Source organism: Colletotrichum phormii (genome assembly GCF_030913505.1).
Source record: "Colletotrichum phormii strain CBS 102054 chromosome Unknown BDP81scaffold_3, whole genome shotgun sequence".
Lineage (NCBI taxonomy): Eukaryota > Fungi > Ascomycota > Sordariomycetes > Glomerellales > Glomerellaceae > Colletotrichum > Colletotrichum phormii.
Window position 1 is genome coordinate 1,747,183 of NW_026851445.1, and position 22,347 is coordinate 1,769,529.

Consider the following 22,347-nt stretch of genomic DNA (forward strand, 5'->3'; position numbering starts at 1 on the left):
ACCCTGTTTTTTGTTTTTTTGCGCCGAGCACGACAACCCCGCCGAGGCGGACAGCATCAGCGTTGCTTATCTCCTCGACATGGGAAGAGGAGGGGGATGATGAGGGTGAGGGTGAGGAAGCAGGAGGAAGGAAGAGGCTGGCGTTAACAAAAAAAATATTTTTTGAAGAAAAATTGAGAACCACGACTATCAAAATACTCTCCAATAAATGTGATTGATTATGTATGTGTTCAAGGCGCACACACGGGAAAAATGTCTGGTTCCCTTTCTAGGGTACATGTGAATGGAGAAGATTCCAGATCTTTTTTTGAAGCTGGTAAAAGTTGGCAAGCAGTGTTCTAGGGTACTTGCTTGCCCGGGCGAATATGAACTGGGGCCAAGTTTTCCATGACCCTAACCTACCTTCCTGTTGAGGTCTGAGAGATCCAACTTAACAAGGTTGGTAAGTAAGTAGACCTGTGCGAGTACACGTAGACGTCTTTTCCCTTTGAAGAGAACTCGAATTGAGTGATGGTTTTTTGTTCCCATCATGATTATTTCAGATGCGCATAATACATCACACCACTGCTCATACCACTCACGTATCTGTAGTCTTCATGGGTTGTGACTTCTCTTTTTCTTTTGTACATTATGATACACAGATGGTAGTCTTCTCTGTGAAGACGTTTCCCCCCCCCTCTGTTCAAAGGGGGTGGGCCTACTTTGGTTGCAGGTATAAGTTTTTCTTTACTCTTTTTATACAATTGTTCCGCCAATCCTGTTCCTACAAAACGCCTTCTTATGCCCCCTCGCCCCCCCCTTATTCTCCCCAAAAGAGTAGTGTTAATCAGTGAGGTGAATTCTGCGAGGCCCAATCACGCCTCCCGTGAAAGAGCTTGCCTCCCCTCCGCCGGTTTGTGGGGGGGGGGGGGGGGGGGGGGGTAAGAGGAGGTCCTGTCCTTTTAACCCAAGAAAGTCTAGAGATCGGTTTCGCCTTCAGCTCATATCGTATATGAAGAAACACCCCCTGAGCTTTCGTGAACGGCTGTCAAAGAGGGAGTTGAGAAGAGAATCCTCAAAGTAAACAGCTCTTCCCTCCCCTGATCCGTTGAGTCCGATCCGTCCGTTTTTCCCATCTCCCAGAGCTGCGATGGTTTGCGTCGATCGTTTTAGTCGTGAGGGTGTTGTTGTTTTGTAAATGTATTATGGTACAGTTGAATTGTTACATCCAAAGAGGAGTCCCGGCCGGTCATCGCCGTTTGCTGGGACCCCTCGTTGGTGGTGTTGATGGTAAGTAGTCGAAGAAACCATCATGTAGGATGTTCTTCTCTTAGCAGAGCGTTTGTTTACAAGCTCGCATTGGCCTTGCTAGAGGCGCCAAAGAGACGCAGAATACCCTCGTACATGCCAAACATGATGGCCGCGCTGGGGACGGTGCGCATGAGATGCGGCGTCAGACCGCCGTACAGGCCCATGAAGCCCTCCTCGATCCAGACGACGCGGAAGCACTGCCAGAGGCCAGTGTACTTGAGTTGTCCGTTGGCCAGGGGCGCCTGTCGTAGCCTCGTTCGCGCAACCTGTTTTTGAAGTGTCAGCAAGTACATCCCGTGTAGTCCGGCGAGTGGAAATCCACCGGAGCGAGTATCGTAGGGGGCGTGCAATCATACCTCGTGGGGGTAAGCAAGAATGGCAGCGACCAACTTGGCGCCGCCAGCAGCACCAGCATTCCCCATCCAATCCACCGTCTGGTCCCAAAAGGTCTTTTCCCTTCCGCTCGCGACGATGCGCTCCTCGCGCGCCGCCAACCGGTTCTTGAGGTTCTCGTACAGCACCCACTGCAGCGTGCTCTCCGCCACGCCCAGGTAACTCGCGCTCATGCCCTTGTACATGCCCCGGACACCCTCGGTCCGCAGCACCTGCTTGATGCAGTCCCAGCTGTTGCGGTACTGCCTCTGTTGGATCCCGCCGCTCTTCTCCGCCACGTTCTTGTCGAGCTGCAGGCGGGTCTTTACGAGCCAGATGGGGTTCGTCGCCGTGCTCGTCGTCACGCCGGCCAGCACGCCCGCCGCGAGGTGGACGCCCGCCCCTTCCTCGCCGCCGTTGCCGTATTCTGCAATGAGGCGCTTGCCGTTGCCGTAGGTGTAGAAGTTTATGCTCCTCGCGGGGATGACGCCGATGAGGTTCGGGCCGAGGCCCTTGAAGAGCGCGCGGGGGCCCTCAATCTTGTAGACGGAGCCCAGGATCTGGAAGGTCTCGCGGAGGTGGAAGAGGGCGGCGCGGTAGGGGGAGAGGGTGCCGACGGCTTGGGCGCGGGCGGCGTGGGAGGCGCGGAGCTGAGCTTGGTAAAAGTCGGATTGGAGGCGGGTTTTGAGGACGTCGAGGGGTGCTGTGAGTGTTGCGGCCGTCATGCCTCCGATACTATAATGGTAGAAGTCTTGTTAGTTTTCTCTTGTGTTGCCCCCTTTGCAAAATTTCGTTCCTGTCCAAAGACCCCCTTTCAACCTTTCCTTCCAACCAGTGAGGAAAATGGATGGGAGCGTAAGAACGAAGGGAGGAGAAGAATAGGCTTGTTTTCAGACGTACCCTCCAGCAACGAAATGTACCCATGACTTTGCGAATGGTGATTCCTTCTCGCCCCCCACAGCCGGGTTCTGTTTTGCGTCGGGGATGATGTCGCCCGTCTCGCGGGACGTCGGGAACGAAGTCGTATCCGGGGCGCGGCGCGCTGCCGGCCGGTCGCCTGTTGCAGACATGAATTCGGTGGATGCGGCAGAGTGAGCCATTCAGGCGGAGGAGAGGAGGAGGAAGAAGTGTGGCGATAGGGCGATTCCAGCTGCTGTAGCAGGACAGCTTCAGCTAGCAGAAAGACGAAAGTCGATTATAAGATGTAAGAGAGGTTCACTATTCCATGCGACGAACTTTGGATGGCGAGATGGTAAAAGAGAGTGGTGGCGGTTGTTGATATCGAAGGGGAGACCGTTACGTCGAATTCATGTCGCAGGAGTTAGGTTGGAGGTGAGGGAGCGGCTCGTCATGGATGGATGGGAATCTAAGGTAGGATAGGAGCTGGACAACTTTTTTTTTTTTCCCTTATCCCCGTCCATCTGCGTAGCGTGCTTGGATACCTTGGAACGACGCGCCACGCTCAGATTTCAATCTTTGCGATCCACTTTACCCGGCGTGCCGGCTGTGACAGACTGTCTTCTTTTGGCCCGCGCTTCCTATGGCTTTCCAGTCGTTGTCATTCGTCAAAGAAGCTGTCCCCTGCTACCTTACTCTGGACCTTACCATGCTGACCTAATGTGTAGATATCCGAACACCAACTACGAACATGTGTAAGCCAGCCAGACCCTCTGACTGAGGATGCAGACAGGCCCAACATCACAGTCAAGTAATTTGACATGGCGCCAACTTGAAAGTGAGCTTACTTTATATCATTATGAATTTATCTGAATTTTTGCTTTTGTTTCCTAGGCCGCACCTCGCAATGCACTCGCACATACGCACTATACGCACTACACACATTGCACACACAAACACACACACACACACACACACACACACACACACACTCGATACGCTCTTTTCGAATTCCTGTTGCCCCTCCTATTCCCTCTTTAATAAGAGTATGGTGTTGTTGCTAAGGCGGGCCGTTCCATGGGTAAATAAGTCTTCTGCCGCAAATGGTGTCGTCTGCTGGCTCATCGCCCAACCATGCTGCTTGCGGGCGTCGAGGTAGCATCCCGCGCATCGGCTGCTGCAGTCGCAGCCGATGCCATGTGGCTGAGCAGCATATGGTCGTTCTTCAGGCTGGGCAATTGGTTTGGATGCTTCTGCTGCTCCCCGCGGTGCGGGTGTGGCTCCGGCATCCACGGCTTGTGGTTCATCGGAGGGGGTGGTTCATGCTCCACGTCCATGAAGCTGCTCGTCCTGCTTCGAGATCCAGGGTCTAAAGGTGACCGTTGGCGATGGTCCTGCTGGCCTCTGCTAGCCGGCCGAGATAAGTCTCCTCCTGGCATAAGATTCGCGGACGATGACGTTGGCGGGTGCGTCTGCGGCGGCGGCGGCTCATGGGACCGGCCGTCACGGGATCGACCGTCGTCCTGTGTCGGGTCATATTGTAATCTCCTCACCGGTGCCGGTTGGACCGGGCTCGGTTCCACGTGCGGCGCTTCGTCGGCGCTGCTGCTGGCCTCGCGATTCAGCCAGACTATCTCTTCTTCGGTAATCGTTCTCCACCCGCACTTGGCGTGCTTCTTCGTGCAGCCCTGGCAGGCCGTCAGGTGCTTGATGCACGGCGACTTGAGCCTGCGGCAGCGGTCGCACGGCGGCCAGATGTGGTCTCCTTTGTTCAACTTTTCTATCCTTGCGGTGATGATAGCCCGGTGCGGCGACGACGGGTCATACGACGGATCTCTCTGTGGCATGACGGGCGGCGCATGCACGACGACTGGGCGCCCCTGTAGGGGTAGTGAGTGCGGGTGAGGATTTGTCGCGGGCGGTGTGTGTTGGCCCGTCGAATGAGCCTGCTCGAGGCCGGCGCTGGAGGGCACCCGAGGGGGGTAGGATTGGGAAGATGACAGAAACTGCTGGAGCAGGTCTGCGTGCAGGTCGTATCCGGCTCCGTGGGCAACGTGGCCTCTGGAGTGGTTGACTGACTGAAAAGCCGAGCTGCTTCCTTGCTGCCCGCCGTGGCGCGAGTTGATTCCGGCTCTGCGGCCGCTCAAGTGGTAGTTGAGCTGTCGTGCCCTTTTAGCGATCTCATCGGCCTTTTTGATGAGAACCTGTAGTCGCTGCTCCACGATTTCCAGTGTCGCAACCTCAGCCGTCTCATCCTCTTCGAGGGGAGCCGTGGACACGACTGAGAACCTGTCCAAGGCACCGTTGATGATGAGCCGCCAGTCATCTTCCAGGATCTGGGTCTGGATGCCGTTCAAGTAGAACTGGCATGTGCGCTCGCCGTCATGTCCGGTGGTCAGAACGAACTTCTCGGGATTTGTCTTGGCAAATGTGACAATATCAAGCCAGCTGACGGGTGCCGCGCCATATTGAGGCGGTGGGTTGGTGATGATGGGGCCCTCGAAAGCTCCCTCCATGGCTTTTAGAAGACGGGGCCCGGTGAGCTTGGCGCCCAAGTTGGCCGCGAGACTCTCATGTCTATTGAGGACTCCTAGTTGTTGACCGTTGAGCATGAAGTCTCATGATATACACACAAGTTCAGAGGGGGGAAACCGTACCTTCGTACTGATTTAATAAACCAAGCACGTCCGAGAAAGTGTCAGGCTCTCCCTGAATGAGCTGGAGTCTGCCAGTACTGGCTTTGGATAGGTAATTGATGATGGATGCATTGCCTTTTTGAGTTGACAATTAGTACTAGTTCATGGGACGAGATGAGATGCAGCGCAAGCGGGTATGGCCGATGGGGTAAGATTCCATGGCACAGGACAATTAAGCATTGCCAAGGGGCTTGGAACAAGCGCGATGCAGATGGAGAGGAAGCCTGAGCTGGAGTAGAGACGGAGATGGAGACGGGATAGATGAAGTTGGGGAAACAATGAAGAGGTAGAAAACAAGGTGCGGGCGGCGCTGGCAGGCAGGCCGGGGCGAGGGATCAATGGCGAGTCTAACCTCGATTGCCTCCGGGCGCGACGACGACAACGACGAGATGCAGTTGATGGATGAGATCGACGGCTCATGTTCCTTCAGCGCATCGCGACATGTTTGCTTCTCTTGCTCTCTTTTTTTTTTTTTGTTTGGATTTGGTTTTCTTGCTGGAAACTTCGACTCTTGGATCACACACACACTGGCGCACCACACATACCTGACTGAGGCGGAGGAGGCTGGGGAATGCGATCAGAGTGAGCTGGCTGAGCGCCTCCGTCGTCTGCGTCCCGTTTCCGTTTATGGGGCTCTTGGGAATCCTGGGCATGCGCCATGGTGAAATTGTCACCGGGCAACAGACGGGAGGATCCCGTGAGGGCAAGGTGTCTTTTTTCTCTCTCTCTCTCTCTCTCTCTTTCCACCCTTCCTCGTTGCGGCCTTTGTTTCTTCTCTCTCTAAAGAGTAAGATTAACTGTAAAACAAAAAGTCGGGTGCGTGTGTGAGACGAGTTGTGATTTGGGTGGAGTGGTGTAAAGTGTATGTGAAGGCCAAAGGGCCCCGGGGCGTAATAAGAGGAATCCTGAAATCTAGGAGTTGGTTAGTTCATGGCGAAGCAGCACCTTTTGAGGTGGTGGCAACCCAGCAGACAGGGCCCCAGTGAAGTGAGGGAGGAATGCCTGAGGTAACAGAAGGGACGAGAGAGTTGGGGCTTGGGATGGAGCAAGCAAGCTTTCGAACGAAAGAGGGACGAGAGATTTCGTTGATCGAAGGGGGGGAGAGCGAACGAGGCCGGAGAGCCAAGAAAAGACGGGGGGAGAGGAGGAGGGTTGGAATCGGGGTTTCGCTCAGGATTTGTACGGGGGGGAAACGGGGGACGTGGTCGGGGCCACAGGACGGGGGCTGGCTGGGAACTGGGGCGGAACTCGGGAGGAGGAGTACTCGTAGGAAACAGGCGTAAGGTAGGTGTACGGAGTACCTCAGGTGGGAGAGAGGCAAAGTAAGGCGAGACAAGGGAACTCGGGTACCTTAACGTACCTTAAGTTAAGGTAAGGTAGGTAGGTTACTTACAAGCACAAGTAGGTAGGTAGAGGGCGGATGGACAGGGTGACGGGATGAGAGAAAGAGAGACCGTCCAGGCAAGTATGTGCTTGCGCCGTGCGCGTGAGAGGGAATATGAAGACCCAGAGAGTAAGGCAAGGCAAGGGTAAGGTAGGTAAGGTAGGTAAGGTAGGTAAGGTACGTGAGAGTGATGGAGTTGGGACGGCTTGGAGGACGGGACGGGGAGAGAGGAGGAGAGGAGAGAGAAAGAAGAGCGGACGGCGGGTACAGCTGCAGAGGCGAGTTTACGGGCCAATTGCCCAATGACAAGGGGCAAGCAGGTGCCGAGTTCCCACCGCAAAGCCGCAAAATCCCAAATTGGTTATGTCGTGTGTCGGCATGAAAGTGAGGTGAGTGAAATAGAGAGTGAGAAAGAGTAGGTACCGTACCTCTGGATGTGAGACCCCCGGTTGAGGAACTAGGAGAGACACGTCGGAACGGGAGTTTTGAAGAGTGGGCTTCCCTTTTTCGCAACGGGGGGGAGAGGGGCGGCACCCGTATGAGTCGGGCCGGCGAGTGTGTGTATGAGAGTGACTAGGCAATGGAAGTGAGTGAGTGAGAAAGAGAGGCGAGAGGCGGGATGCTAAGGCAGAGTGAGCGGTAGCCCAGGCGCGAGGTGAGGTGTGTGTAAGGTAAGGTCAAGTAAGGTATGTGTGTGTGTGTGTGTGTGTGTGTGTGTGTGTGTGACGGTGGACGGCTGGGAAAATGCAGTGCAGGACCGCAATGGAAGGCAAAGATGCGGTGCAGCAAGGGCGGAGGGGAGTTCCACTAAACGGATGGGGCCGGGGGTGGGAGAGGGGACCCGGCGTCCTTCTTTTTTCGTTCGTCGGGAAGGGAGGGAGCCTAAAAAGCTTGGACTGACGGAACCCGTGGACACCTCAGTTTTCCCATGTACGGAGAGTCTAAAAAGGACTGGACACTCAACTCAGTAGTGCTGTGTACGCCGGTACGGATAGAGGGTGGGTGAGCTAGTGAGTGTGTGAGTGAGTGAGAGAGAGAGAGGGAAAGAAGTGGAGGGCCAGGGCAGGGCAGGGTCCCCCTCTTGGGCGTAAAGTGTGAGGTGTGAGAGGCGTGAGGCGTGAGGCGTGAGGCGTGAGGCGTGTGTAAGTGAGATTGAGATGAGGAGGATTGGTGGAACTTGAGCGGGAAGCAGCGCAGCGCAGAGGCAACGGCTGCCGGGAGTAGGTTGGGAGCTACAACAGCTCCTAGCGTGGCATGAAAGGTGCGAGACAAGATGAGGTAGGCAGGCGATGGATGAACCGAGAGATACCCGACTGGTAAGATGTATCCGTATGGGCTGTGGTTACCTTGAGGCAGGTGAGATAGAGTGAGTTGAGGTTACGTGAAATACGCCAAGCCAAGGCAGCGGAACGTGGTGATGATGCGTGTGTGGACTAGGGTGCCAGCTCTCAGAAACGCAGCCCGCCCCGGTTCCCAAACACGCACGAAAAGCACCACCCCAAAGCCCCAAAAGAGCAATTAAATTGACAACCAAGCATTCTGGTGGGGGTCACACCACCGGGCTGGTTTGGACTGGACTGGATCCGGGGCTGTGTGCAGAGGCAGGCCGTCTGTCTCTGTCCGTTGAAGAAGAAGCTATCCTGTGCTTGTGCAGTGGTTCAGTGGTTCAGTGGTTCGGCCCATATAAGACGGCGTAATAGGGAGTTCCCGGCGATGAGTTTTTTTTTTTTCCTGGTGAGCCTTTTTTGCAATCTTTTTTCTTCTTTCTTCTCCCCGCCGTTCCTTTGGTTGCCTCTTGAGTTTCCTTGGATCTTGACCCGTCCATAAACGCAGCTTGTCCTATACGAGCAAAGTGGGAAATTTCAAAACGGATGACAGCGAACTGTGTACGGGGGTGGCGCTGGGACCCGGCGCAGACATGTCGTATAAAGCAATTGAGCGACTAATATGAGGATAATGAGGTAAGATTGAACAAAAGAGCAGGCCGTTTCCCGCTTGTCGTCCGTCTCCTTATGTAAGACCGGCAGCCCTATGAAGGCTTGGAAGCTGAGCAGTCCGGCTCAGTGAACCGAAAAGGTCGGGTTCGGGGAGAATGCGCAAGCAAATAATAGTTCCAAGGGATCGGCAAAGCGGCAAGGTTTGATCGCAAAATTTAAGCAAAAAAGGGAACCTGACTTTTTGAGACCGAGGTGCCCACCCGCGACATAGAGTTAGAAGAACGTCTTGATGCCGGGACATAGTTGATGCAGGATATTGGACGCCGAACACAATCAATACGAGCGGGGAACAAGCTGCCAGGCTTTTTCAATCAAGGCCCATGGCCCATGGGCCCCAAAAGAGCCGGCTCCAGCCTGGTGCAGTGCACAGCCTGGAAACTGGGGAAATGGAGGAGCCAACCGGCCAGTCGGCATTGAGTGTTTCGAGAGGAGAGGAGTAGCGGGCGGGAAGAAGGGGGGCCCATCTGTGTGAGACTGTGAGTCTGTGACTGTGAGACAGTGATTGATGAATGACAAAGTGAGTTGTCCAAGGAGGAATGGAATGGATAGATGAACAGACGACTAACAAGCTTGAGACACCGCCCACGCTGAACATGAGACTCGGTCGGAAAAATGGGCTGCCGGGTGGGAATCTCGGAGGGAGGAGCGCACCGTAGATCCTCACTTGCCCAACTACCTTGCCGGGACACCGAGACTCGAGAGTACTTCGTACACCACCTACCTTTCTTTTGGTGTACAGAGACAGACACCCGGCGCAGACAAGGCACAGAAACGAGAGCGACACCTCAAGAAACAAGAAACAGAAACAAGACAAGAGAGAGAAGACACGCCGCACCACTGAGTCCTGACAACCACCCACCCCTTTCTTTTCCGTTGCATCGCATCTGTGATCTGACCCTGACCTCGAGCCTAGTATCCAATACCTCCCACCCCCCGGCGAACCGGCACGTCGCGTTAGAGCATCCCATCTTTCTGGGTTGCCGTCTTACCCTGGCGTGTCCCGACTTACACGGCGTGACGGCGCACGCACAGCACTTGACAGACAAACGGCAAGCGACTCGCTACCTCGCCTGGCAAGCCTAGCTCTCCTGGGATTTGTTTGACGGCGGACGGGGTGGAGGGGCGGAGCAAGGCCCTCTTGGTCCTTAGTAAGGTACGACGTTACCAAAGATGAACTAGACGGAGGGAACCCGCGCGCCCGCTGGTCGATTCGCGCGCCCTGGGCCATGGCACCGCGGGCGTCCACCCTCTACGCAGTGCGCAGTACCTGGTACAGGTAGCCCATCCGTTGATGGAACTTTTCTAGAACGAAAATGCTAATGCTAAACAGAAATCCAGACAAGGGACGACGGTGGGTGGGAGAGAGAAAACACGGAGACCCGACGTTTGGGAAGCTTTGATCTCTTTCGGACGGAGCGGAACGCGAGGAACGCACTACCTACTCCAGAAACCTACGCCTTTCCCTGCTGGTTTCTCTGTACTCCGTACGGAATAAGGTACCGGCGTTAAAAGCGAGACTTGAGGTCGGGGACCCAAAGTATCGCCAATCTATAAACTCCTCTTCATCCTCACCCGGGATGCCTGTCAACAAACCAAACCCCGTCTTGTTTCGGGGCGACTCAAGCGGCCCCTCAGCATCGCAGAAACATGACTTTCGCCCCCCCGCCCAAGTACCTTGCATACACAGCAAGTATCCATAAAGTCCTGGACTAGGTGCGAATATGCATCGCTCGCAGGCCGGCACTCAAAGGCCCGCGCAAACCAACTCTAAAAGGCCAATGAATGAGATCATCTTCAACCGCAGTCTCATCTGCCCACGACGCTTCTAATTATGTCTAATCGCACATGGTCGATCGCATCCCCTCACCCTCAAACATCACTTCGAGTCGTTATAAAACCAAACCAAGCCAAACGTTTCCCGACTTAGCAGCCCCCATCCCTCCCATGTGGCATGAACCACTTACCGCGCTCCCCCCTCCTTCCCACGCGACGCACGTGCAGAAATTCCAGGGACGGACGACCGGCTGGGATGTAACTCGCTCCGACAACTGATGGGCAAAACAACTACCTTATTTTTGGGCCTGTCAATGTTTTGGAATAAAAATTGAGCAGCAGTTGCCACTAGCCAGCAGCCAGCGGCCCCTCTCCGCTCGCTCGCTTTCGCAGATCGGTTTGGTTTCCCTTTCGTCCTTGGAGGGTGGGAAGGGGGGACCGCATCTTGAATGTCACACACGCACACATCACTACGCAGTACCCCGGTACCCAATACTCCTCCCAAGTTGATTCGACATGGAAACGGTCCTCGCAGCCCGTCGCCTCCGAGATTCTCTCACTTTGGCATTGCTCAACTGCATCTACTTCACAGGGACTTTGCAGGGAGGCAGAGTGGTCAGTAGGGCGGACAGGCTTCGTAACCGCGGTACGTGGCCCCCATCTGCAGAAGAGAACGCCGACCAAATGTCGGAGGAGGAAGACGAATGGGATAGTAGGGGCGTAATTTCAACAACCTCGGGAATTTGCCAACCAACTCTGGACTCCCCGATTCCCACTTTATGGCCCTGAACCAAAGATCTAATGTAGCGGCGTAATGATGCGTTGTTTCCCGCTCCGTTGGGGGTGCTCTGGTTGCCCATCAGTATCATCGGGGGTGGCGCAGAGGGCAGTGCCAAGACATTTTGGAAATCACCAACGGAACACGCGCCAGGATTACTTCTCTTACAGGAACTTACACCACAGTATGAAGTAAATCGCTCACTTACCCAACCTCCCTCCCCCTTCCACCCCCGGTTCGATGATTCCATCTCTTTCCTGGGGTTCGTCCAACTTAGACAAAAGGGAAGAGAAGCTGCACAGCCTGCCTGGTTGATCGGTTCGATTGGCCTTGGTATACCTACGGATACCGGTTCACAAATCATGGCCCCCATGGTGTGTCGTCACTTACACGGGCTGGAGCTAAGCCCGCAGTCGTATTTCAACGACGACGCGCGCTGCGAACGTATCAGCGCCAAGGCGTTTCGACTCGAGCGTTGCGCGTCGTTTGCTGCAAAGTCATCGGTCTTTTCGCCGATCCCAGAAGGAACCCCAAGAAAGAACGGAAATTAGATTTTCTGGAATCTTCACTGGTTCATAGTGATGGTTATTGGGTCCTTTTTTTTCTTCCTTGCGGTGTAAGTATGGATGCGGATAGGCAGCAGTATTTTCCTCCCCGTTACCGAAACTTAATTTTTCTCGGTAACGCGGCTACGCGGCTTTGAATCGAATGATCTATGTTTATTCTTTGTCATTATTCGGACTCGATATGTCTCTTTTCGGTACGGATACTGAGATGCCTGACACTTGACATGGTCTTCTTGACGTTGTCTTGAGACGGCGCGACGGCAAGACCAGCTTCCCGCACAAAAGGAAGGGTTTCATTGGGGCTCTCTGGTGAGTGCCGAGAAAGTATTGGTGAATGGTAGGCAAAATGCGTCGCGTGACCATCGATGGGATGCCCCGAATCGCCAAAAAAAAAAAAAAAAAAAAAAAAAAAAAAAAAAGGCGAATGAGAAGAATTCATGTTTCGAGGAAATAGTGATCATGTGCAACGTTGAAGCAATGTTGTCGCCCAAACCAACAAGGACTTGCAAAGATACCTCAAATTGCTATTTGAGCACCATTCTCAGTTGGAAACTATGTACTTGTATGCAAAAGCACCAAAGAAGTAAAGAAATCTCTGTTCTCATCCTCCCCGCGACATATGCAAACCGCTATTTGCAGTTTTCTTGAGTTCCTTTCTTTGCCTTTTCTACAGATAGGAACCGCACACTTGTCCCGTCCCGTCCTCCACGGGCAGGTCGAACGAAAAACCCGCGCCCCACCAATCACGGAGCCCGGGCCTCTCAACGGCGGGGAGGGGGAGAGAGGAAGGATGGAAAGACGCAGGCCCGCCCCACCATGGAAGAAGCCCGGACCAAGCTCAAGCTCATTTTCCTAATCCACCGAACCGACCGACGACCTCACCCTAGCCTTTTCGGCCAGCAATCCCAGCCCCAAAAAACCCAACGATCTCGACGACGTCACCCCCGCGAACAGAAGAAACCTCGTCGAAGAAGAAGGCGAATTCCCATAACCGACTCATCGAAGAGCTATTATCGAGTTTGACGGCGCATTACTACACATCCCCCTCCCGATACCGGCAAGGCCTCATCACCGCGCTTACCCCCCTTCCAAACAAACGCACGACACGACACGACACGACATAACCCGGCGCGCGCAATGGCGGATAGAGGCTCACACAGAGGCGGCGGCCGAGGAGGAGGAGGAGGAGGAAACTACCGCGGAAGGGGAGGAGGTCGCGGCGGCGGCGGTGGTGGTGATCGAGGCGGTGCCCAGGGCTCGGGCGGCGAACGCGAGAGGCCCAAGAAGGAGAATATCCTCGACTTGTCAAAGTATATGGACAAGCAGATTACTGTCAAGTTCAACGGCGGACGCGAAGGTTCGTTTACCTCTCCCTGTCTTGCTTTCTCAAGATCTATTCCTTGGTGCTTTTGCACGAGGACCTTTGTGGTAATTATATCGTACCGATTGCTAAAAACTTTTTGGGAACATCTACAGTCACTGGAACGTTGAAGGGATACGATGCGCTGATGAACCTGGTGCTGGATGAGGTCCAGGAAGTCATGAGAGGTACGTGTATCTTCCGCCCAGTGCAAACCAGAAGGGAAAGAGGGGAAGGGGGGGAAACCCGAAGTAGTTTTCACGGCTAACAAGAAGAAAACACACAACGGATAGACGAAGAAGGAAACGAAACAACCAGGTCCCTAGGCCTCATCGTCGCCCGCGGAACCCTGCTCGTCCTCGTCAGCCCCGTCGACGGAAGCGAGCCCATAGCGAACCCGTTTGCGCAGCCCGAGGAGGAATAATTTGGGTGTTATGGAGAGGAGTAGTTCAGGGGGTTAGATTTTTCTGTTTGGAAAATTCCCAACTCCATGTTTGTGAGAGGAGGGGGGAGGACTCGCGCCCCCGCCCCCCCACGGAACGCTCTATCAACGAGGCATCAGAGCTGGACGGTTAACGCGCGACCTGGCTGCGGGGATGTATGGGCAACGCGAGATCGCAGCCCTTTCTTGCAGCTTGTATGCATACATCGGCAGGAGGACATGAATTGATGATGGCATATCACAAATTCCCAGATAGAAAACCCGGAAAAAAGAGGGGTGGGAAGGTATGGCGCAGATACCATGACGACAGCGGGAACGGCAGGGCTCATTGCACCTCGGATACCTTGCCTCACCTCATCGTGCACGAACAAAATGAATGAAAAAAGAGATTTATTTCGTTACTGTTCTTGCCCGCATTCGTACCCCATCTAACTGAGTCCCTACAGTCAGCGAGACCACTCACTCTCCTTTCTCTATTCCTCCCCCCCCGCTGTTCCGCTCACTTCGAAGGCTCCTATACGCTCCTCTTATACCTTCGGACCTGGCAGGCAAGCGATGATCATCTCGCATCCACTCATCATCTCACGCGCCGTTCCAACCGTGCATCCGTAGTCCAACGTCTTAAACCAGCGCGGTTCGTTCTTCACACTCCGTAATAGTTTCTCGCGTCGTCTGAAGCGCAGCCCCGTACATTGTAATCCAAGTACGCTGAAGCCTCGTTCCCCGTCCTTTCATGATTGTGATTTCGATCCTTGTCGTACCCGTGGTAGTCGCAACCCTCCCCGCTCTAGTGGGAGGTACCTTGGAACCCTCGGTTCGATGTCTGTTTCCCTGCCTTGAGGAGCTCCCCGAAAGCGTTGCCGAGCTGCTTCTTCAGCTCCTTATAGCTGATGACAAAGCTCGTCTGCTCGTCTCGGCTCGTAAGACAGATTCGGTCGTCACTACCGGCGTCCAGTCTGTTCAGGCATCGAATAATGTGGCCCATGTCCACCACAGGATTCCCGTTCGCGTCGACCTGGTGAAAGACGTAGTCCCGGAATAGTCTGAGCATGTATCGCTCGCCATTTTCTGACCAATTCCTGTCGCCGTCGAATTCCTGCCGTTCGTTGACGGCCCCAAGCTTGGCCATCAAACGCACGATGCGGCCGTTTTCTAGTTCGCGGAACAGATCCGACTTCAGGGCGTCCGCTTCCTGTAAGCTGGCATCTAGCGTGGCAACCATGTGGACTGCGATGCCCCGGACAAACTCTTCTATACCCTTCGGCGCGGCACCAGCAGGAGCGGGGGTCAGAAGCCACAAGACGGTATCGGTGATTTCTTTTGAGTAAACCCTGCTCATCTGTTCCATGGACCCTTTGAGATTTGTGAGCTGATTCGGCGGCGTGTTAGTGGCCAGTGATAAAATGAGTTTGCCGAATTGAATCAAGTCCTCCTGTTGCAGCTCCTGAACCGGGCGACGATTGTCGAACTGAACAACATCCAGGATGGAGCAAGCACTAAGCCGGATGCGATTCTTGTCCGTCACGATGACCTTGCTCATATCGAGGCATCTGGCAGCCAGATTTAGTGTGTGGATAGCCTTCAACGCATTGGCTATTTGGGAAATGTAGCCCCACAGAACGCTTTCGGTTATGGGATTCTTTGCGCTGAAGCGGGTGCCATGGGTGGAGGCCGGTTGGGAAAAGTGAAGTTCGGCAAGTGTCTTAGAGAGGGGATGGTAGTCTTGTACGAAGAATAGGGAACTGTCGCCAAAGGCTCGAGTGGTGAAGGCGTCGTGAATGCCCACCACGTTGCCGTTGTTGAGCCTTCGCCATTCCTTGACAGAGCGAATGGCTTGTTCGTTGGTTAGTCGGTAACCTATTCTGCGTTAGTAATGTCCAGGAAAGGCTTCGCTGCATAGCATACCCTCAAGCCGTCTGAGGCAGTATGTTTTGCCATTCTTCGAGGATGTAGCCTTGTACACCCATGTGGTGAAGCCAAAGACGCTAGAGCTCTTCCTATGACTGGTGTCAAGAGGAACAAGGGAGTAGTAGTTGTCTAACGGAGGTAGTGTCGAGTCTATCGCAGTATTAGATATTTGTACACCTGTGGTTCATTTCATAGCTTACTTGGCATAACCTGCTGCAAAGCCTCGGACTTGCGTTGCATTTCCTCACGCAATTTCTCAGGTAAGAAGAAGTCGTGAATTTGCCTTTGGAACGGCATCAAGTCATCTCTATACGGCCCAACGGGTGCGTACAAATGGTATTGCAGCTACAGAGCGTCAGTTTTGGCACGCACAGCTTCTACAACGCGTTCTCTTACGGGTTGAAGGGGGGCTGTGTAAGCATTTTGATGTTGGAAGTAGGCCCCTGAGCCAGCGAGTCCGGTAGGATCGTCGGCATAAGGGTTGAAAGGTGTGGCCGGTAATGTCTGGCCAACGTTGGGCATAGTAAAGGGGTCAAAAGAGAGCCCTGTCTCGGAGGCTGAGCCATTGGCAGTGATCTAACTCAAGGTCAGCCTTGTATCTTGTATGAGGTACAGTCGTTCTTACACCAGTACTCAACTCAAAGTTTGATGGGGTGAATTCTCGAAACGTGGCGGGGTTAAATACTGTGGACGCAGCTTCTCCATCTGGAGCGGCGGCTGGCGTCGCAGCTGTGAAGAAATTAGATGAGACAGCCCGCGATACAACGTGGCTCTTAACATACAGCCTGCCCCTCTAGGAGTAAAGACGGCTGCACTAGCAGCCTGAGAGGAAAACGTTGATTTCTTCGAAGAGTTGCCTATCGCATTTGAATTCGGGGATGCCACCGAGGGTAAACCGGCGGGTGTGAATGAAGGTGAGTCGACATTGAGGGCCTTTCTCGCGCTACAAAGTCCAAATGTTAGCTCTCTACGAACATGGCCTGCGGTGTGAGTTTGATGGTTTTCCGGAATCGTCAATGCTCCTCGGGTTCGTGGTCTACGTCTCATCCTCCATGGCGCTCTCCAATTCCATGTCACATTTCTGCGACCACAGCCTCGGTCCACACCGACCATAAGATAACTAATCCAAGTGCCACGGAAGCTTTGCTGCCTATCACGATGCGGATCCGAGCCGCTCGGCGTGACTTCATCCTTGATTGGGGTTCAAACGGTCCAACTCCTCTTTCTACGCGACGCAAGCCTCAGTGTCGAGACGTTCGGTCTGCCACTAGGCTCGCTTGATACACGTGTCGCCGGAGTCTGATTGCGCTTTTGGTCCTGTGCCATGGCCTCTACAACCATGGCGCTTTCTTTACCTCCAGCAGAAAAGCATCAGGCTTCGATAGGGAACATTGGCAGCTCTCGAGCACTTTGAACAGGTTGTTCGACCACGGGTGTCGATCATGATAGCGGAACGGATCTGGACGGTGACCTACAAATCAGACTGGTTGCTCTGTCCCCCGGGACTGTTCTGGACCGAGTTGGATCGATTCTGGTCGTGGTTGAAGGCGCAACCGGTGTTCTCGTATCGGCAGTGTCCGTATATCATTACGTTTCGGCATAATGTCTCTTTGTTTTCTAAGCCAATTGACAAGACGTCAGCTATCCTGTGACGGCAACGTGGTTGGAAAAGCGGCATGCGCGTTGACTCGCCTCGGATCTTGGGTTTCGGCGACCCAACTTGTCGACGGAGGTCGGACTGGGGGTATCGCGAGGTGGCCATGATCAGTAGTTTCGGTGGAAGAAAGTTTCGCCCCCTTGGTCGACGTTACGACGTCTGCACAGAGTCAGCCAAATCCAAAGCCCATGATCGAGTAGTCGTCGAGGTCGTTCTCATGGTTTGGACGCGCGCGCGCTGGGTGTGGACGGGGGGGAATTCAGGACTTGCGCTGTCTGAGCGGGGTGGAGAGAAGACAAAGGCGGGCAAAGAAGAAGGACTGGAGCTCGCGTGGGGCCTGGCGCGAAGCCGGACTGGGGGGGAGGACATTTTTGGGCAGACGCACTTGATCCTTGCAGACCTTTGCCATGGCTCGAACACGTTTGGTGGGGTAGGTGTCTCGATCATGGACACGATGCCGTGCACCAGGCGAGGGTCGAGGTTTCGAGGACGACGGCAGATCAAATTGGCGGATGATGCAAGGCGACGGGATGCAGTCGGAATAAGGTCCAGTTGAGATAGTACCTTAGGTAAGGCGAGGTGAGGTAGAATTCAAGTATGCGCGCGCCGTATCTGTACTTAACGGGGAGGATGCGTACGGATATGCAAGCCCAGCGCAGGAAAGGCGGGAGGGACCAGGAAGGAAAGAGGGAAGGAAAAAAAAAACAGGGACCGGCGACAATGGCGGCGACGGGCGGCGGAGCCAAAGTGGTGTATGTAGGTGGGAGACAGAGAGGTCAGATTTGCTACCGCGCGGCCAGGAAATGAACCTGGCAGGCTGGCACAGAACACAGGAGCGGGAGTTGGCGGTGCGAGCGGAGGTTAGGCCTGAAGCCGGAGAATCGGTGGGTGGGAATGGAACCAACCAAGTCAAACCAACTTGGGTCCAAATACTGGGAGGGGGGACGATGACACACCCTCGCGACATTCAAACCGCTAAAAGTCAATGCTCTAGCTCTACTAATCGACATTCGTGGTGGGTAGGTGAACGCGTTGGATTTGGCCGTGGAAGTATGTCATTTCCACAATATCCGAGCGATAATAACATCAAGGTTAGACTGGCCTTCATTAAGTGCATTAGGTATGTCACTCCATCCAGTCCAACGTTCTTTCACATTACCTTACCTCATTACAACAAATTTCAGGCTGTCGTAAGGTTGGCATCACTCGCTCACAAGCTCATAATACCGGTATGCATTGCAGGAATTCGGGCCTGCTGTAAGCATCATGAAGTGAAGTACTCACGGAAATGTATCAACATTTGATGTGGGAATGAGAGGAGACTGGTCAGCTCATTCCCATTCCGCTGACCACTTTACATCAAGAAAATTTAGAAAAAATGGTATGGAAAACAATCTCGCCTATTGGATATTTTGAAGATTTCGAGAACTCCAGCACTGCTTCACGGTGTTTGTAGCTCGGGGACGATCCTGTAGGTGTCCGAACACCACTTGCAGGCGTACTTCACATCACGGCGGGGCTATGCACCTATCCGACAGCCTCCCCTCACTGGGTAGATGCAATTGCCATGTGTCCTGATAAGCGGTAAGGTATACTCTTTGTGGCGTCGCGGTCGCGATTCGTCGCGCAGACGCCGGCAGTAAGGCACAGTACGGAGTACCTCATGTACCTTGCCAAGCCCTTGCACATCCGACCTCCGTCCACAGACAAGTGTCGTCACCAGGCAAGACACTCGACAATCAGCTGCGACTAGCGGAGCATCTCAGACACTCGGTCACTTGCTTCTAACGCATCCAGCCTCTCGTCAATGAGCTGCACCAAAGCCCAAATCCGCGCCTTTGATTCTTGAACTTGTCCCTCCATTCCCTCAGTAGAAACAACTCTGGTGTTTTCCATTCTAATGTCAAAGCATTCGACCTCTGGCTTTTTATCACGACATTGGCAGGCTCCTACAACTACCACGGAAGTGTCGTTCTCCGCTACCTTGCTTAGCCACGTTGCTCTTAGCTATAACCAAACCAGCCCACCTCCGCCTTGGGTTGGACTCCTTCCACAACGTCAACCTGCTCAACCAACTACTCCATGGACCACTGAGTCTGCACTTGGACTTTCTCCACATCGTCACTTCGACATACTCGGCAATCTTGACTTTGCGTGCAGCACCAACCGACAGCATGGCGGAGAGCGGAGACGTAGACTTGGGACAGCTGTCTGCAAGTCAGCAAGAGTCCCTCCAGCAATACACAAGTGTCACAAATCAGGAGCTCAAGGATGCGATACCGCTGTTGCAGCGATCGCAATGGAACGTCCAGGTAAACTTCGCATCACAGTATTAGCCGGCTTACGAACCATACTGACTGCTTTGGCTACAGATCGCCATCGCCAAGTTCTTCGACGGCGAAGGCCCTGATCCTGTCGCGGAGGCAATGGCACAGGACATTCCTCGGACAGAAGCGCGGCACGAGAACCTTCAGGAGAGTCTGCTTGCCTCTGCGGGTCGTCCACCCGCTCCTCGGAGAGATCGACCCGACCCCGCGCCGCGAATCGTTCCTCAACCGAATACAGTCCACCGTCCGCCATTCCTCATCGGGCTGCTTCTGGCGCCTTTTAGCATCGGTTACAGCATCGCATCCAAGGTGTTCCGGACCATCTTCTACCTACTCAGCTTTCTTCCCCGACAGATCCGGCCACGAGCCATCACAAGCGGACCGGGAAATGGACTGCGGAGTACCAACGGGCGCCGAATGCTTATGCCTCGGGACACGGCTGCGCGTTTCAAGCGCGAGTTCGAGGAAGAGTATGGAAGCACCGAATTGCCCTGGTTCGAGGGCGGGATCGCTCAGGCACAAGATCTGGCCAAGAAGGAACTCAAATTCCTACTGGTCGTTCTCATGTCACCCGAACACGACGACACCGAATCATTCACGAGGGAAACTCTGTTGAACCCGGATGTGGTCAGCTTCATCACCGACCCGGCGAACAATGTCATTCTGTGGGGCGGTAATATCCTGGACTCGGAAGCGTACCAGGTTGCCCAGGAATACAACTGCACGAAGTACCCATTTTCAGCAATCGTCTGCCTCACGCCAAAGGAAGGAAGCACTAGAATGAGCATCATCAAGCGACTTGCTGGCCCGATGCCGGCTACTGCGTACCTTTCAGAAGCACAGACCGCTATCAACAAATACGCACCGGATCTCGCAGGTGTCCGAGCAGAGAGGACTGCACAAGAGGTGGCGCGCAGCTTACGAACCGAACAAGATACTGCTTACGAACGATCGCTGGCTAAGGACAGGGAGAGAGCGCGACAGCGGCGCGAGGCGGAGAAGGCTGCGGCAGAAGCTGCACGCAAAGCCGAGGAAGAGGCCGAGGCTGCGGCAAGGCGCGAGGAGCTCGGCGACAAGTGGAAGCGCTGGCGGGCGACGACGATGGAAGACGAACCACCAGCGAGCAACAAGGATGTGGTACGGATTGCGCTGAAGATGCCAGAGTCGTCCGGCGCCGGAAGGATTGTGCGCCGATTCCGCAACGACACCACGATGGAAACACTATACGCTTTCGTGGAGTGTTACAATGTGTTGACGGCATCAGAAGAAACACCAGAAAAGGCCGCTGTCAAGCCCGATGGCTACGAGCACGAGTATCAGTTCCGCATTGCGTCTGTCATGCCCCGGGTTGTGTACGAGCCCAGCAAGGAGGAGACGATGGGACAGAAGATTGGACGGTCAGGAAACCTGATCGTGGAGGAAGTGTCGGCCGACGGCGAGTCAGACGACGGTGAAGAATACTCGTCGTAGATGGAGCAAGTACGACCAAGGGCATCTGATCAAGCAAGTGTAGGATGGCACAAGATAGACAAACATTAGTAGAAAACCGCGCCATCTTGTACGCGCAGTGACCGGGCAGCCAATAACAACTATCATGTTGCGTGTATTGAGGAAATGTTGTCAGCAAGCTGCAGGATATAATAGCCTCTTATCGCCGAAAGCTAGCCGCGGGAGCCGTCTGTCCATCCTGGGTAAGGCGAGGTAAGGTAGCCATCAGCACGAGGCCGTGAAGAGCTCAAAATGGGCAACGACGTTGGCGCGGGAGGCAACCTGATGATGTACATATCATCGCCAGGTATCCCCACAGGTCGACGGGAGGCCGACAGACAAAAGAGTGTGTACGGAGTACACCGCGCGCGATGCAGTAGGTCCCGTGGCGCTGTTTGGCCTTACACGTACGTGTTGAGGGTGTTGCTGCTTGCGTGGATGAGTGAGGCTGTGCAGGGACGACAGTGCAGACCAACACTTGGCTTGCCGGGCCGTGGGTTTGGCAGTTGAAGTATCTGGAGCTTGGCTGTAAAGAGGTCAGGGGCACAGGTGAAGAGGTTGATTGTTGTCGGTTTTCCATAATCATAATAAACAAAAAGATCAAAGACACACAGTTTGTTTAGCTTGGTGTTTATGTTGATACGAGATGCCATTATTGAAGGAACAAATTGCCGTCCGATCATCTGCGGGAAAAAGACCCTGAATTATGGCATGAATGTAGAATAGACTGTCGTACCCGCCCGCATACGCCAAAATGGGGGGATGTCTCTAGTTAATGCGACCCCCAATTTTTGACGTGGTCCTCTCCAAATAAAGTAGAACCCGAACCAAAGAATGGAGGTAAACATTCCAGTAACATTGTGATGCGTACTATGGATCTGGGGCACATCTGGCAGCTAGCTACCTTGAGCCGAGAATGCTAGAGTCTTGCGAGTCATCTCGAGTAAGGCAAGGTCTGAATAACATCAGTTACAAAACCTAAGTCTGAAGCGAGAGACTCGGATGATTAGGATTTGACGAGGAGGATTACTCCCGTCTGGACGGATTCGCGAGGAAAGGGCCAAGGGAATGTTTGGTTGGCTTAGATGGTTTCGAGGTCCCCATCTCCAAGCTGCGAGATACGTACCGGGGCGGTGATCGGTGCAAGGTCTCCCCAGGCACTGCCGTCTTCTCTGGGGCCTCTGGGCCTCTTGCGCATCACTTTTTGCCATCCAAGTCGTCGTCATGCCTGCTCCAGACTCGACGCCGCGACACCGTACCTGGTCTGAACAACTCGCCGCAGCAAAAGATGCGACGAGCATACCTTCATCGGCTCAAGCCAAAGCGAAAACCTTTCCTTCCATTGCCCTTCTCTCTCTTCGTTCGCATACGTTCGTCCTGATCTGACGCATCCAATACACATTGCTCGCTCC

The 22,347-nt window shown here is 54.1% G+C and overlaps 8 protein-coding genes across 8 annotated transcripts; 2 read left to right on the forward strand and 6 right to left on the reverse strand.

The window, feature by feature from the left end:
* Positions 1-914: 914 nt before the first annotated feature.
* On the reverse strand, positions 915-3,066 carry BDP81DRAFT_418520 (mitochondrial carrier domain-containing protein). Its single transcript, XM_060589702.1, has 3 exons — positions 2,563-3,066; positions 1,647-2,397; positions 915-1,556 (listed from the first exon to the last, which is right to left on the reverse strand). The coding sequence occupies exons 1-3, from the start codon at positions 2,760-2,762 to the stop codon at positions 1,326-1,328; spliced, it is 1,182 nt and encodes a 393-aa protein (XP_060449894.1). The 5' UTR covers positions 2,763-3,066; the 3' UTR covers positions 915-1,325.
* A 317-nt stretch (positions 3,067-3,383) lies between these two features.
* BDP81DRAFT_130795 (uncharacterized protein) lies at positions 3,384-6,397 on the reverse strand. The gene is made up of 3 exons (XM_060581739.1): positions 5,801-6,397; positions 5,217-5,330; positions 3,384-5,149 (listed from the first exon to the last, which is right to left on the reverse strand). Exons 1-3 carry the CDS (start codon positions 5,913-5,915, stop codon positions 3,681-3,683), a joined length of 1,698 nt encoding a protein of 565 aa, XP_060449895.1. The 5' UTR covers positions 5,916-6,397; the 3' UTR covers positions 3,384-3,680.
* Positions 6,398-11,739: 5,342 nt separating this feature from the next.
* BDP81DRAFT_130839 (uncharacterized protein) lies at positions 11,740-12,250 on the reverse strand. Its single transcript, XM_060581740.1, has one exon. It carries the CDS (start codon positions 12,190-12,192, stop codon positions 11,920-11,922), a length of 273 nt encoding a protein of 90 aa, XP_060449896.1. The 5' UTR covers positions 12,193-12,250; the 3' UTR covers positions 11,740-11,919.
* A 640-nt stretch (positions 12,251-12,890) lies between these two features.
* On the forward strand, positions 12,891-13,537 carry BDP81DRAFT_310187 (uncharacterized protein; the record flags this gene model as incomplete). The annotated part of the gene is made up of 3 exons (XM_060583618.1): positions 12,891-13,110; positions 13,230-13,301; positions 13,407-13,537. 3 exons carry the CDS (start codon positions 12,891-12,893, stop codon positions 13,535-13,537), a joined length of 423 nt encoding a protein of 140 aa, XP_060449897.1.
* A 601-nt stretch (positions 13,538-14,138) lies between these two features.
* BDP81DRAFT_130889 (uncharacterized protein) lies at positions 14,139-16,263 on the reverse strand. Its single transcript, XM_060581741.1, has 6 exons — positions 16,246-16,263; positions 16,091-16,192; positions 15,860-16,039; positions 15,664-15,808; positions 15,461-15,613; positions 14,139-15,412 (listed from the first exon to the last, which is right to left on the reverse strand). Exons 3-6 carry the CDS (start codon positions 15,983-15,985, stop codon positions 14,343-14,345), a joined length of 1,494 nt encoding a protein of 497 aa, XP_060449898.1. The 5' UTR covers positions 15,986-16,039; positions 16,091-16,192; positions 16,246-16,263; the 3' UTR covers positions 14,139-14,342.
* A 671-nt stretch (positions 16,264-16,934) lies between these two features.
* On the reverse strand, positions 16,935-17,225 carry BDP81DRAFT_310591 (uncharacterized protein; the record flags this gene model as incomplete). Its single annotated transcript, XM_060583650.1, has 2 exons — positions 16,935-17,071; positions 17,123-17,225. The coding sequence occupies 2 exons, from the start codon at positions 17,223-17,225 to the stop codon at positions 16,935-16,937; spliced, it is 240 nt and encodes a 79-aa protein (XP_060449899.1).
* A 1,593-nt stretch (positions 17,226-18,818) lies between these two features.
* BDP81DRAFT_418533 (UBX domain-containing protein) lies at positions 18,819-21,193 on the forward strand. Its single transcript, XM_060589703.1, has 2 exons — positions 18,819-19,432; positions 19,493-21,193. The coding sequence occupies exons 1-2, from the start codon at positions 19,295-19,297 to the stop codon at positions 20,915-20,917; spliced, it is 1,563 nt and encodes a 520-aa protein (XP_060449900.1). The 5' UTR covers positions 18,819-19,294; the 3' UTR covers positions 20,918-21,193.
* Positions 21,177-21,571, reverse strand: BDP81DRAFT_418534 (uncharacterized protein). Its single transcript, XM_060589704.1, has one exon. It carries the CDS (start codon positions 21,519-21,521, stop codon positions 21,183-21,185), a length of 339 nt encoding a protein of 112 aa, XP_060449901.1. The 5' UTR covers positions 21,522-21,571; the 3' UTR covers positions 21,177-21,182.
* Positions 21,572-22,347: the final 776 nt, after the last annotated feature.